Here is a 15,513-nt window from a genome sequence, read left to right on the forward strand (position 1 = left end):
GACACTTACCACCTGAAAGATTAATTTGGAAGAGCAATACAGTTGCAGCCTTCAATGTGAATGTGGAAAACTTTTTAACTATTAAGACAAATGTGGCTGGGTTAGGCATTGTAAGAAAGAGTGTTGTTTTTGGAGTCAGTAAATGAAGTAGAATGGCCTGTACTATTATCCTTTAAAGCAACATTTCTTCACTTCAGTCTGAGGAACATTAATATTCATAAAGTGAAGAGACACTTGTTCCTATTAGGCAATATGGTCAAGCTCTCTTAGCAACAATTCATGTTCTCTGTGTTAACTATTCCAGACCAATGCCTGATCACTGCAAAATTAAACTATAAAAGGAAGGTAGGGAGGTTGGAAGGTATAACATTTTTATTGATATACCCCAAAACATCAAATTTCTACAAATGTATTCACAATAGTACATATCATTTATTAGATAAAGAAAATATCTTAAGTTTTTAACATCAATTAGAAGACAAGTATAATAAGTTCAAAAAACTTAAGTTCTTAAAATATACAAAAATTACATATTTGCAGTTCTGAAAATGTGAGCTTTTAGAGTGCTTATGAGGCACCCTTGAGCCTCCTATTCTGTTTATTACTATTTTCTCTAAAGTGAAATAACTGCACACAAAAGCACTGCAAGTACCCTTTGTGTTTTCATTTCAGTGTAAAATATTGGTGGCCTGTGGTTATATCTTCAGGGATGATTCATATGACAAGGTTTGCCTAGAATCACATACAAGACGCATGAAATATCATGATATTAAATAATTTTTTCATTGTGTTTTATGAAACAACACGTCTTATAAAATAACACCACCTCATACACTACCAACATACAACTAATTATAAATAATCGAGTATTTTTCTTTTTATGACATTCTTGACGCCACTATGGTCTTCCTAAATGATACTTTTTATTTTTCTTCTGAACAGAAATAACAAGAAAATGGTATTTAACTTTTTATGTTTTGAAATAAAAAGTCAAGCAATATTCAACTGAAAGTGTATACTGTACGTTGACATATTGGAAGCAGTATGCCATTGTCATATTTCAAGTAGTATTTCGGTTCACCTAGTCAGTTGTTACCATGGTCTTTGAGAAATATCTTTGACTAATAATTGAAACATCCTGGGTATTGGGTTTAATCCTAATCACTGCTTAAATTCTGAATACAAATTATATCAATGGAGACTGAAGATTTCCAGTACAAATATTCACCCTCACCAATTGCCCTGTCAAAGAGGGCGGAGATGGCAGTCAAAACTACTATACTGAACAGGTGAATATACACTATATATATCCACAGGACATGTGGCATGTAAGTGAAGAGATGTAATGATGATCTTGCCATTTGAAAAATATCATGGATTAGCCCCTATTCATATCTGAAGTAGGGTACAGCCAAAGGAGCACTGACCGTGAGAAAGAGACTGTACAACCAATGAAAGGGTAACATGTTATGAATTGGAGTGTTAAATGTCAGAAGTGTGAATGTAGTAGCAAAGTTAGATCTGAAAATCAGAAATGCAAAGGCTCAGTCTAGATCTACTAGGGGGTAAACCAGAGAGATGTGGGAAGAAGATAAGGCTTTCTGGTCAGACAAATGTAGGGTAATATAACACAACTAGAAAATGGTCTAATAGAAGTATGGTTTATCGTGAATAGGAGGGTAGCAAAGGGGGGTGAGTTACTGTAAACAGTTCAATGATAATTGACAGTGGCAACAAAATATTCAGGGACACATGCTGAGGTCGCCAACAGATGAGGGGTTAGAAAAGTATATGAGGATACCCAGTATGTAATTCAGTAACTGATTTCAGCAATAAATTTTAGCTAGTAACAGTGAATACACTGTTCAGAATTCTCAAGAGGAGGATGTACAATTCAAAAAGACTGGGAGGAGAACAAGTAAACACGAGGCTCTAAAGCCAAAGGCGAACGGATCTGTTTTGTTTATTGTATTGATTGTGCACTTAAGCTGTTGACCTAACATACAAGTAAATAGTTGTTCGATGTACTGTTAAAGTCAGAAATATGTAATCAGCATTAGTAAGAGAAAAGACCGCACAGCAAAATAATGAATGGGTCCCATGAGGCGACTCACAGCCAGCTGTACATGAGTAAAATGAGTTTTCCAATTTACTTGCTGTAAACAATAAAAGCTTATTAAACTATAAAAAATACTTATTCTAAATTTCTACACTACTGTATATAATACCTCTCATTCTATTCTGAGGAAACTATATGGCACACAAATTTCCAATTACATTGCGGCAAAAAATTTGAAGGGTTTTCTGTGAAAAATGTGGTTGCTGGCTACTTCACATTGGTTCATTTTAGGTTATACATATGTAGCTAACATGTTGAAATCGTTTTTAAAACTGGAAGGAAAACCACTTCTAACTACAGTATAGAGAAAACAGAAGTTAAAGCATTTTATTTGAGCACACTGGCACCTTGTGCACTGCCTGACTGGACTATGTGCAAGTAGTCTTCAACTCAGCCGTGAACAGTTCGTGCAAATTTCTCAAATTAGTGACAGCAATTTGTTGTTGTATTGACTCCTGGAAGAAAATTATGACGAAGAGGAAGAAATTCCATAGCAACAGTTACATAATAGAAAAGCTGCAGACTACTCATATTTGGGGCATAGCTTGACAATATCTTCTCTGCGACACTTATCAGTCATCATTTACTAAATGAATATGATTCATATTACACAATATGTTGGAGAGAAATTACATTTGTAGAAATCAAATTTTAATGCAGCCTACTGTCTTCATTTAATCTAATACCTTCAGGTTACTTTCAGGTTTGAAACCTAAATGAAAATTCCAGCACTCGTACAAACACTGGAAGTCTTACAGAGTGTCCCAGAGCAGCTGTTACTGCAAGAAATTGATTTATCAGCTCACGGTCCCATAAAAGGTAAATTATAGTTGCTGCAGGGAAAAACCAATATTTACATTAAAATAGTTTCACTGCCATCTGAAGCTAAAAGCAGTGGCAGTTCAAAACTTGGAATTGTGAACAGTAATGAATTTGAAAGCTTACATGAGAAGTTCTCAGCTAAAGATTTATCACAACTTATTTCACAAAACTTTTCATTTAGCGAGTTGGATTACTTACATTTCATAAGAAATGTCCATTTTGAGCTGTAGTACAGGGTGTATACGCGAACAAGGATAAAAAATTCCTGGATTTTTCATGGATTTCCCGGTTAAAAATGCACTTTCTCTCGGGTGATTTAAGTGACATTATACTTTCCCTCAGAACTGTAAAACGTATCAACTTTTGAACGGTTATGGTTTTATACACCAGCGCAGAATTTCCCGGAACTTTATAAAATGAAACTCACGGGAAAAAAATATATTTTGAAAAGATCTTTGACATGCTGCAATATGTAAGCTGCGTATTTTCATACTAAGAAAGTATAAACTCGAATTCCACCAAACATCACCATGTTACTTTCCGAAGCATTGAAATTGAGATTGCAATGCACTTTCGTAAGATAATCATGGCTCACGTCATGTGATCTTGCCAGTTGATGACAGTGGATATTCAGAGCATAGGACACGTGATGTAGACAGCCAATAGCAACATCCCTGTTAAGTAGCGCGAACACACAAACAGCAAAAGTTAATGGTTTAAATTCATATACATAGTGTTGCTACAAGAAAAGCACAGCTTTCATTTATAATGTTGACATTTTTTGCACATGTTACACTTTAACACATATCACACAAATGTGCCAATTAAATTTTTAATAACGACATAAATGCCTGATATTCTGGGCTCTAAATTCTTCTAAATGGCTTGTCATCAAAGAGCTGTTTTTTAAATGAGATTCAAATGCTCTGAGATTAAGAAACTCATCATACATTCTCGCACATAGTTCATTTTGCATAAAAGGAAGTATATTTTGTTAGTAATGCTTTTCAAACCACCATTCCCAATATTTTCCAGCAACCTGTTAGCAATAGGTTCATTTCAGCAGTTGCCAGAGAGCGCTAGATAACAGGTGTCACCGCACTTGCACAGCTACAAAGACGTAGGAAGCCCGTATGTTCATACGTGTGAAACATTAAAAGATCTATCATATGTCATAAAAGAAACAAGACACCAGAGGATACTCAAATTTTGTGAACCGTACTAAAATGAACACTTGTATGTCCAGATTCCCAATGAAGTAGGCCTTGACCTGATATTAAGCTTTTCAGTGTGGTTTTCTGGATACAAATTCTCTTGGAGTACCAGTACTGTATTATTTCATATTTGGTTCTTTATTATGGCACAATGCCATACGTGCTAGAAGATGAAAACGTGTGCTTGAAATGCAGCGAGCAGTCGAAACTAGCCAATAATGTGTACTTAAACACTTCGTTTCAAATAAATTGACTGCCTCTGCGAAAAAAATTTCTTCAGCAAACCGACAAAAATAACTTCACTATTCTGCAAGGCGATTAATGCTTGACTGTCGGAAAGGTGGAAATGAAATAAAATCTGAAACTAATAACATATTTTAGTCTTCCATAATTATGTTAAAGTATTTTAATTCACTTGAAGGCTCCCGGCCAAAGAATTCCGTTTTGTTTTCATTTGACATGAGAGCAGTAAATGCAGAGGAAACAGCAAAATCACTAATTGTAAATACGGGCCACGTGGACACTACCCACATCCCCATTATAACTCAGACTGCTCTGCGCATCACTCCCGGATCTACGAAATTTCCGAACCAGGGCAATCCTAGATAGTGGTACCTCCATTCCCCCCCTCGCTCGAGCGTTTGAGATAGCATCTCAACAATTTACAAAATTCGACTTTCCAAATATATGCTCATTTTGTAGTGCACATTTTTCTGAAGAATCTGATACATAAAGCATATATGTTCATGGAAATGTAAGAAATGTTATTAGGTCCTAAGTGTGCCAAAGTGCAGTGCCATGCCTCTTCACACAGCATTCTTCTACCGCACGTCACTGTTTTTTGCTCTGTGGAATTGAACGTGTATATTTTGTAATGGATGCCATCAAACTATATTCAGAACAGTGGAAATTAAAATGTCCTGGGATGCCTCTCCTGCTTCCAGTCGGCCTGTTTGACATTCTGCCCCTCTTAAAAAAAGGGCTCACAATTAACACTGGGTGGGATTATTTGTAACCGGGACAACAGGTACTCTTCACAAAATTTGCACTCTTTATTGCCTCTAAGCCAATACCTTGCTGATTTGTGTAGCATAAAATTAAATACAGAATACATTAAACCAGTAAAGACAAGAGACACACAAGACAGTACACATTTCTTCAATCCTTAGGTCCTAGCGCTTTTTTCTCTCTATTCTTGCTACAGCTTTAAATGGTACGCTTTCCTTTCCGCGAAAGAATCTAGAACCTCAACGAAGTTTGTCAAACGTTTAGCTACAGGAAAAACTGAAATGTCGTTGTCTAATACCGAAAAAGCTTTTAATACAAATAGTGCACAAAACTGGTGTGGTTTCTCGATCTGATTACGTCTATTTTGTCACTGTTTGCTAGATAAAACAAAATAGGCCTTTCTCAAGCATGAGATCCAAAAGTAGTAGTACGAAATTTTTCTATAATGTAAGTGTAATAGAGGTTTAGAAGACTTGCTATTAAATAAGACAACAGCACAGATAATATTCCTTCATAATTTCTAAAATCACTGGGGAAAGAGGCAATCAAATTACTACTCAAGTTGGTTAGTAGAATCTATGAGACTGGTGACATACCCACAGTGTTTCAGAAAAATATCATCCACGCAACCCCATACATAACAAGGGCAGCAAAGTGCAAGAAGTATTGTACAATGACTTTAATGGATTATGCACCCAAATTACTGACAAAAATATTTTATAGAAGAGTGGAAAAGAAAATTTAGAAAATTTTAAATACTGATCAGTTTGCATTTAGAAAATGTAAATGCACTTAAAAACATCAACACACCTTCGTAGGGTTTATTTATCTAAAAAAAAAAAAAAGCATTTGACAATATAAAATGGTGCAACATGTTAGAATTTCTCAAGAAAATAAGGGAAAGGCAACCACTCGCCTATAGCAGATCAATGCGTGGAGTACAGTAACACATAACAGAAAATAGCATCCAAAGTAGCTTTTGAGCACTAGCTCTTTTTCCAACAATATTAGACTCATTCACACTCACAATCATACAGACACCTACATGCACTCTACTGTGGCAACAAGAACCATGAGGGAACAATAAGAATAGAAGACAATGTATTAAGCATTCGAATTACAAAAAATATATGACAGGGATGTAGTCTTTCGTACCTGCTGTTCAGTTGATAAATCGAAAAAGTAATGATTTAAACAAAAAAAGATTGAGGAGTGGGATCAAAATACAGAGTGAAAGGATACCAAAGATAAAATTTACTGATGGTATTGTTATTTTCTGTAAAGTAAGGAAGAATTGCAGGGCCTGATGAGAATATTGAGTCTAATGAGCAACCACTATGGACTAAGGATAAAATGAAGAAAAACAAAAGTAATGATGACTAACAGAAGTGAGATTAGTGATAAATTCAACATCAGAATTGGGGCACCAAAGTAAAGGAATTCTGGTATCTGGAAAGTAAAATAACATGACAACCAAATTAAGGATATAAAAAGTAGATAAATTCAACCAAAGTGGGTTTTCCTTGGAAGAAGAATTCTACTAGTTTCAAAATTTTGTCTTAATCTGAGGAAGAAATTTCTTAAGATGTGCATTTGGACTATAGCATTGTATGGAAGTCAGTCATGAACTGTTAGAAACCTGGAAGAGAAGAGAATTGAAGTACCTGAGATGTGGTGCTGTAGAAGGATATTGACACTGAGGTGGACTGATAACATAAGAAATGAGGCGGTTCTTCACAGAACTGGCAAGGAGAGAAACATACAGAAAATACTGGCATGAAGAAGGAACAGTATGACAGGTCACATGCAAGATGTCAAAGAATAACTTACATGGCACTTTAAGGAGCTGTAATGGGTAAAAATCGTAGGGGAAAACACAGGATGGAATGCATCAAACAAATAATTGAGGATGTAGGGTGCAAGCATTAATCTGAGATGAAAAGGTTGGCACAGGAAAGTAATTCATGCTAGGTCACATCAAATCCATCAGAAAACTGATAGTTTTAAGGTAGTCTACAATTTAGTACGTAACACAAAGTGCAAGCAAACTCACCATGACTCTCACATCTGGCAAGCCTTTGCGCACATATGAATTTCTAACTGCTAGAAAAAATTCCAGGATACATTCATGAAAGGGGAAAGGGGCTACCAACATACATAAACATCTTTTTTGTTCCGTTTATAGATTGTGAGGAAATCCTCAACAACATCTAGACTGTCACCAAAACAAAAATACATAATACATATACACAAAAGAAAATGTTCTCCACACTGATCCTGATCTTAGTAAGACTGAGTTACTGTCAACTCAACTTATAGTTCCCTGTGACATTGCTAATGGAACAATAACATGGGAATTTAGTTACATAAAGTGTAGCATGTTGAATTAAATGACAATGAAACATACAACAAAATTATCCTACAATATTAGCAATGCTCATCAAATACATGTAAGACATAGTATATGAATTCATAATAAAAGGTATCTTATATTACATTAGTTGCACTTCAAAAGTATTTATTTGTCAGACTGGTATTTGGGATACATCCCATCATCAGTGGCATATATTGCACACAACTTCATCAAACAACTTGTATGTCAAGTATAAAATCTTTATGGTAGTTAAAAATGATGTGGGTGCCTCCAGTAAAAGATGGTCGTGTGTACATGCTATAGCTCTGAAACGCTAAATGGCCACACTTCCTCACATCTCACTGTGACAGTAGTGTATGACACCATCAGGACATACTTTACTTATGTTAAGTGTTTCAAAATCTTTTGGATCAAAGCCCCTAGCAACAGCAAACTCATGTTTAATTGCTACTTCAATTTCATTTTTTGAATGACATATGAAGTTGCTCATTGACACCATGTGAAATTTCAGAGGAGAGATCTTTGTACCAGTTAGGTTTGTCTTGAGCGATTCAGTGATTCTGATGGATGTACTTCCTCTGTTTCATCTTCTGACTGTGAGGCTGGCTTCTGTTACATCCCCCCCCCCCCCCCCCCCCCAAATTGTTTTCAGTTTTCAATATTGTGGGCACAATTTCTCAGCAGGTTTCATATTGCTCTTTACATCAAAAGGATAAGAACAGTACTTTTACAGCAGTTTATACCTATCTAAAGCAATGCTACGTGATAAAAAGATTTGAATATTTTCAGCAGGACAGTAATTCATTCTTCTTTTAAGTAATTGTTGTTGCTCTGCTGAAAATTCTTTTACTTTTCTGAATCCTTTTCGAGATGCAAATGTCATGTGATTTGCAGAAATATCTGCAAAATCAATGCTACACTGCAATGAAATGTTGAATTGAAAGTCTGTGAAGCTACAGTCTGATTCTAACTTCTACTTGACTTTCTTTCAATGCATAAATGGCACATGTAAAATAATACTGATAATAATAATAATAACAACAATAATAATAATTGTGTGTTCACAGATGGTGAAAAGTATCATGATGAATTCCAAAATAGTGAGAAACAATAAATGTTTTTCAGCATCATAGGCTGAGCGATATAATTTTCATTTTATGAAAATAAGAGGCAACTAGAAGCAGCTTTAACAGATTTTACATAATTTTCAAACACTCAGATTCAAAAAGTCCACACATTCTTTGTTCAAAATAGTCACCACAGGACATTTTGAACTTCATTATTTACTGGTTTGTCTAACAAATGAAACAAACTTGTCCTGATCAAACAAAATGAGCTCTTTTCAATGCTGGAAAGAAAAATCAAATCTAAGGTGACCCTTTCAAAATATAGCCTTTTTAAAATTAGACAAAATTGATGAAAAAATTATTTGAATTGACTTTATTCTTGGATAATGACAATATTATGACAAGGGTAGTTTGCTACTCAGCATATAGAGGAAACGTCGAATTGCAGACAGGCACAACAAACAGACTGCTATATGTTTGAGCTTTAGGCCAAAAGGTCTTTCTCTAAAACAGAAAACACACATACATTGACACAAGCACAACTCACATACATATGACCACTATCTCAGGCCACTAAGTCTATACTGAGCACATTATCGGTGCCTGATGGAAGAAGAATCTGTGGGTGGTGGGGATAAGGAGGCAGCTATGGCAGGGAAGGTGAGGGATAGCAGTGTAGGGAAGATGTACTGCTGTTTTTGGCAGCATGCAGGGACATGATGGGGAGGGGAGAGGTGGGAGTTGGGGTTGCCCCCGAGTGTAATTGGGAAGTTTGTGGGGGAGGAGAGGGAATGAGAGATGCAGATGAGGGGAAAAAGACTGTGTGGTGCTGGACTGGGAGCAGGGAAGGTTACCGGTGGGTGAAGAACAGGGACTAGCAAAGGTTCAGGCCAAGGGGTTACAGGGTGGACTGCCCACTTGCAAAATTCAAAAAAGCTAGTGCTGGTAGGAAGGATTCCAATGGTGCATGCTGTGAAGCAGTCACTGAAGTGAAGCATGTTGTGTTGATCAGCATGCTCAGAAACTGAGTGGTCCAGTTGTCTCTTGGTCACAGACTGTCAGTTGTCATTCACGCAGACAGACAGCCTGTTAGCTGCTACTTTCACATAGAAAGTAGTACAGTGGTTGCAGCTTAGTTTGTAGATCACATAACTGGTTTCACAGATAGACCAGCCTTTATTGCAATAGGTGGCATCTGTGACCAGACTGGAGTAGGTGGTAGCAGGAGGATGTATGGAATAGGGCTTGCATCTATATCAATTGCGGACCATAAGGCAGGGGCTTGGGAACAGTAGTGGAGTAGGGATGGATAACAATATTGTGTATGTTTGGTGGGTGGCGGAATACCACTATGGGAGGGGTGGGACAGATATTCCTCATTTCAGGGCATGATGAGAAATAGTTGAAACCCTGGTGGCGATTGTGATTTAGTTATTCCAGTCCAGGGTGGATCCGAGTCACGGGGAGAGTGTCCTTTGTGGCTGGATGGTGGGGATGTGGGAGCTGGTAGGTGACTGGAGAGACAAGGCACGGAATATCTGTTTTTGTACAAGGTTCGGAGTGTAATTTTGGTATGGAAAGGCCTCAGTGAGACCCATGGTGTGTTTGGAGATGGACTGCTCGCCACTATATATGTGATGGTTACAGATGGTTCGGCTGAATGGAAGGGGCTTCTCAGAACAGACTGAGAAAGGTGGCACAATGGTTAGCACACTGGACTCGCATTCAGGAGGATGATTCAAACTCATCTCCAGCCATCCTGATTTAGGTTTTCTGTGATTTCCCTAAACTGTTTCAGGCAAATGCCAGGACGATATCTTTGAAAGGGCATGGCCGGTTTCCTTCCCCATCCTTCCCTAATCTGAGCTTGTGCTCCATCTCTAACGACCTTCTTGTCGACAGGACGTTAAACACTTATCTCCTCCTCCTCTCAGTATGGAATGGGTGGCACCTGTCAAAGTGGAGGTAATTCTGGTGGTTGGTAGGTTTGACATGGATGGAGGCACGATGTAGCTGTCTTGCAGGTGGAGGTCAACATCATGGACAGCAGCTTTTTGTGCTGAGGACGACCAGCTGAAATGAATGGCGGAGAAGGTTCTGAGGTTCTGGAGGAATTTGATAGTGTCCTCTTGCTCAGTCCAGATCATGAAAATGGCAGCAATGAATATGAACCAGGTGAGGGGTTTGGGATTCTGGATGGTTAGGAACAATTACTCAAGATGGCCAAAGAATAGGTTGGCATAGGACAGTGACATGTGGGTGCCCACTGCTCTACCATAGATGTGTTTGTGGGAGAACATATAGTTGGTCACTATGACCACGAAGGAGGTTGTGAGTTTGGAGCCAGTTGGGAAAGTAAGTGTTCAGTAGCAGCAGGACCATGGAAATTAGGGATGTTAAAATAGAGGAAGGTGGCATCAACAGTGATCAGCAGGGTGCTGTGTAGTAAAGGAACAGGAACTGTAGAAAGACGGTGGATGAAATGGTTGGTGTCTTTTATAAAAAGAGGGGGGGGGGGGGGGGGGGGGGGGGGTTAGGTTGTGGGTAACAGGCTGAAGGTACTGGTCCACAGGAGCAGAGATTCTCTCACTGGGAGCACAATAACTCGCCATAATGGGCATCTTGGCTATTTGGGTTTATGGACTGTACATGTCGGAGTGCAGGGTGTGGTAGTGTTGCACCTGTCTGCAACTCATGTGTTACTTCTATATGATACGTAGCAATCTATCCCTTTATTATGTTATCATTATTCTACTCTAGGTTCTTCATTATTTCATACTGAAGAACTCAGTAATTATATGACTAATCTAGAAGCCATTTGCACAGTTTTATGACATGTTGGCTACTTGCACATGATGAAAAAATTAGCAGCAAAAAAATCATTCTATCATCTGCCAAAACATGATCCAAATTTATCATGAAAAGAATTGTGAGTTACTTTGAGAGAAAATTATGATAAATCTGTTGTACATTGGACACATGTTCAGCAGCTAGGCTGTTATGCCCAAGAATTTGAGTAGAATTCCCAAATTTCATGATGGGAGTCCCCTTACAACATAAGCAACAGTAAAGCAAACTTGGTGATTTATTTGTGTCTGTCATGACATGGAAAACTGGCTTTTACATAAGCCAGGCTAGTGGCCCCATCATATTATTTGTAAAGCTGTAATGGCTGCACACGAGACCTGTAGAGGCATCTTGCAAAAATTGCATCACACTTGGAGACGGTTGAGTGGGGATCCTTAGGTTACTTGACATGGAAATGACCCATAGGAGAGTTCACCATATATAGTAATGCTAGTATTGATAATACTACAGTACAGATGATATTTCCTGGGAGCGCTCTGCTATGAAAGATATCCTCTAAATTAATTATTTTGTCAATCCCATTACAAGTTTCTACATTGAAGTCACTGCTCTAAATTAATGATTGTGTTGGTAACCTAAAAGGTATTTGACACACGAAATATTGAATCAGTTTAAGGTGCTAAGGGTAATATATACACTTTCATTTCTGCGGAAACCCAATGTTTCGCCCCATCTGTGGGTGATGTCTTGAAGGTGTGCTGTAGCTCTTTCAAAGGTCTGATGCACACACTGGTTCACTACAGACTGAAGTAAAATAGTATTTCCATATGCTCACGCACAGAGGCATGAGGTCATGTTTTCAAAATTTGAGTTGTTATTGGTTACTTTCATCCACCATGTAAAAAATGGCACACATCTCCTTCAGCACTAGATTCCAGAATCCATTTAATTGCATCCCTTTGCTTCCATCAGAAGCGAGCTGAGGTGCGCACTGGACTTTCAAGAGAAGTAGAACCCTCTTCAAGATGTCCTCCTCCACAGATGGGGACAAAACATTGGGTTTCCAATACGAAATTCATTTGACCCAGTATAGTAACCCATAATATTTTGGTAAGGGTCAGCTTAAAGCACATAACAAGGTTTTTTTTCATTATTTATCTATCATTTCTGTAATACACAAAACACAAGAAAGAATACTGCACTGAAAAGTGTTTTCAAGTAAATGACACTGTACTGTTTATAATTTCTATTTTGCTGAAGGTATGTTCAATTAATCAAAAAATTGATCATGAAAACAAAATAGATGGTACTTTTAAAAGACTTCAGCTCTTGGGTGGTAACTGATAGCTTTTGGTTCTCAAGAGCAAAGTTCTCAATACCTTGAACTTTTTGATTCTACCTACCACTGATGCAGCAGCTTTGACCAGGACTACCAAACTTAAGACATGAAAATTCTCCCACTTTCTATGGACATTCTGTATATGCATTGAAATGTAGAAGTTAAACAGACTGTTCTTGAAATGTGAACAAAGTGGGTTTTGCAACAGCCAGCCCATTAAACTGATGCATTACTACACGAGATAATGTGTAGTGCAACGCGTTTGGTGATACGGACATGACATGTTTTGCTGCACTACAGTCAATGAATGTGACATATTCTGCAGCAGCTTCATTAATTCAGTGACTTAGGATGTACATGCTGGCAAGCTTAACATAGGCAACTTTATTTTTTGCTCTGACCTCATTGCAACTGTGCTGAAGCTGCCATATTACTCTCTTTGATCACCTACTCTTTTGGTACCTCCTACTTTATGTCTCCTTTCACATCAGAAAGGTTCCTCTCATCCTATGAAGTGAGTGATCTACCGGACCATTTTAATCCTTTCCCTACCTATCTTATTCCCTTGCCCAAAGAAGGAGTTAATCATTCTGAAAACTGGGCTAATGTTGCATACTTTTATACATGTTTATCTTAAGTATAGCGTGTGCAGAATAACATGACCGATAGATGCGAAAACAGCTGGACACCCATGGGGAAAGCAGGGGAATTGGCAAGTAATGGAGGGGAAGTGCCACTCTAAACTGACGCCAACACCCATATTTTTTGTAAATATTAAATGGAGTCCCTTCATGCCTGTGCTTGCATGGTGGTATGGTGAGCATTCGAAAAGATGTATCAATTTTGCTCTGAGTTAGTATCTAACTCAGCCACTTCAGCTAAAAGTGCAAGCCCGGACTGACATAAACTTCCATATATCACCATCATCAGTTATCTGCTATGTTAGCAGGTCCTTTGCCTCTCCATTTTCTGCGATCCATTGCTTCCTTCTTAAGGCTGCTGTATGTTGTACCGTCCATCATGTCATCCATTATCTGGAATCTCTTCCTTCCTCGCTTCCTTTTCCCTTCTACATAACCTTCTAAAACTGTTTTTATCAGTCTGACATTCTTTCTAAATATATGCCCAATCCAATTTCTTTTTCTTCTCTTTATTACATCTAGTAACTGTCTTCTCTCTCCCACTCTTCTCAATACCTCTTAATATTTACTCTGTCCATCCAACTTATTCTTTCCATCCTCCACCATGAGCAGATCTCAAAAGCCTCCAGCCTTTCTCTGTCTTTCTTCCTCATAGTCCACAGCGCCATATAGAAGAACACTCCATATAAGACATTTTATGAGTCTCTTCCTGAATTCTCTGTCCAGACAGCTGCAGAAAATTCCCCTTTTCTTATAAAATGCTTCTTTTGCCATTGCTATCCTTGTTTTAATTTCTGTGGTGCACTTCCAGTCGATGTCTATCCTGCTTCCAAGATACTTAAAATTTTGCACCTGTCCTAGTATTTCTCCATTCAGCATAATTTTTATTTGCTTATTTCCTCCTATTGCCAATGCTTTTGTTTTATTTGTGTTAATTTTCATTCCATATTTTTTTCCATTAGTTTCATGGTGTCCACCAAATCCTGTAATTCTTTTTCCCCTGTGACTAGAAGGACCATGTCATCAGCAAACCTCAAACACCCTACTCTTCTTCCTCCAATTTCTACGCCTTTGTCATCTAATGAGCATTGGTCAATCATATTTTTCAAGTAGAGGTTGAAAAGAGTAGGTGCATCCTCGTCTTACTCCTTTTCCTAGTCTGATCCAGTTTGTACTTTCTCCTCTCACTTTAACTGAAACTTTTGATTAAAATATAATGAGTTTACAAGTCTTCTGGTTTTACAGTGCACTCTCTTTTCCTTCATTATAGTCGCCAGCTTGTCCCAAACCACTTTGTCATATGCCTTTTCTAGATCAATGAAGCACATAGGTCTCTTCCTTTTTCAATAAACCTTTCTCCCAAGATTCGTAGGAGCCCTAATGCATCTCTGGTGCCCGTATTCTGTCTAAAGCCAAACTGCTCCTCGCCAAGATTCTCCTCCATTACTTTTTCAAGCCTTTTCTTAATTATTCTTAACATCACTTTGGCTGCATGTGAAATGAGGCTGATTGTCCTGTGCTCGCTGCATTTCTTGGTTTCTTGTTTTTCCGGTAATGGAATCATTACTGTTGTCAGAAAGTCCTCAGGCCATTCACCACTGTCATATATTTTATTACATAATCTCAATATTTTTCTCATTCCATCTTGGTTCAAGCATTTTAATATTTCTCCCGGTATCGTATCTGTACCTACCGCTTTGCCATTTTTCATTGCAGCTATGGCAGACTTTACTTCTTCCATTATGATGGTTGGTCCTTTCTCGTCATCACTTACACTGTTGTGTGATTCAAGTTCCAGAGTTTCTAGTTTGCTATTTGTGACATATAGCTCTTTTAGGAATTCTTCCCATCTCTGGAGGACATCATCACGATCTTTGTACACAACCTCTTCATCTTTACTCAAAATTTCCATAGCAGCACTTCCTGCTCTGTTTTGTTCCCATGTCATAGTCTTTACTCTGTTGTATAGTAAGTTGTTCCATATATCACACAATCTAAATCTTTATACTGTAGGCAATTAGATTCATCATCTAATGCTTGCAATATTACTTGGACGGCTGCAACAGAGAGAATGGGATAACGAGGGATCGAGACCAATGTTGTTGCCATCATGTGCCCGCC

General features: G+C 38.0%; 1 protein-coding gene across 7 annotated transcripts in view; it reads right to left on the reverse strand.

Annotated features, from left to right (window-relative positions):
• Window positions 1–412: 412 nt before the first annotated feature.
• Window positions 413–15,513, reverse strand: part of LOC126412234 (kinesin-like protein Klp61F) — a 298,109-nt gene continuing 283,008 nt past the window's right edge. For all 7 annotated transcript variants that reach the window (XM_050081728.1, XM_050081745.1, XM_050081762.1 and 4 more), the window contains one exon: window positions 413–732. In XM_050081728.1, coding sequence (XP_049937685.1) covers window positions 715–732 — 18 coding nt within the window. In that variant the 3' untranslated portion in view covers window positions 413–714. The remainder of the gene's footprint in view (window positions 733–15,513) is intronic.

The sequence above is a fragment of the Schistocerca serialis genome, chromosome 1 (assembly GCF_023864345.2).
Source record: "Schistocerca serialis cubense isolate TAMUIC-IGC-003099 chromosome 1, iqSchSeri2.2, whole genome shotgun sequence".
Classification (NCBI taxonomy): domain Eukaryota; kingdom Metazoa; phylum Arthropoda; class Insecta; order Orthoptera; family Acrididae; genus Schistocerca; species Schistocerca serialis.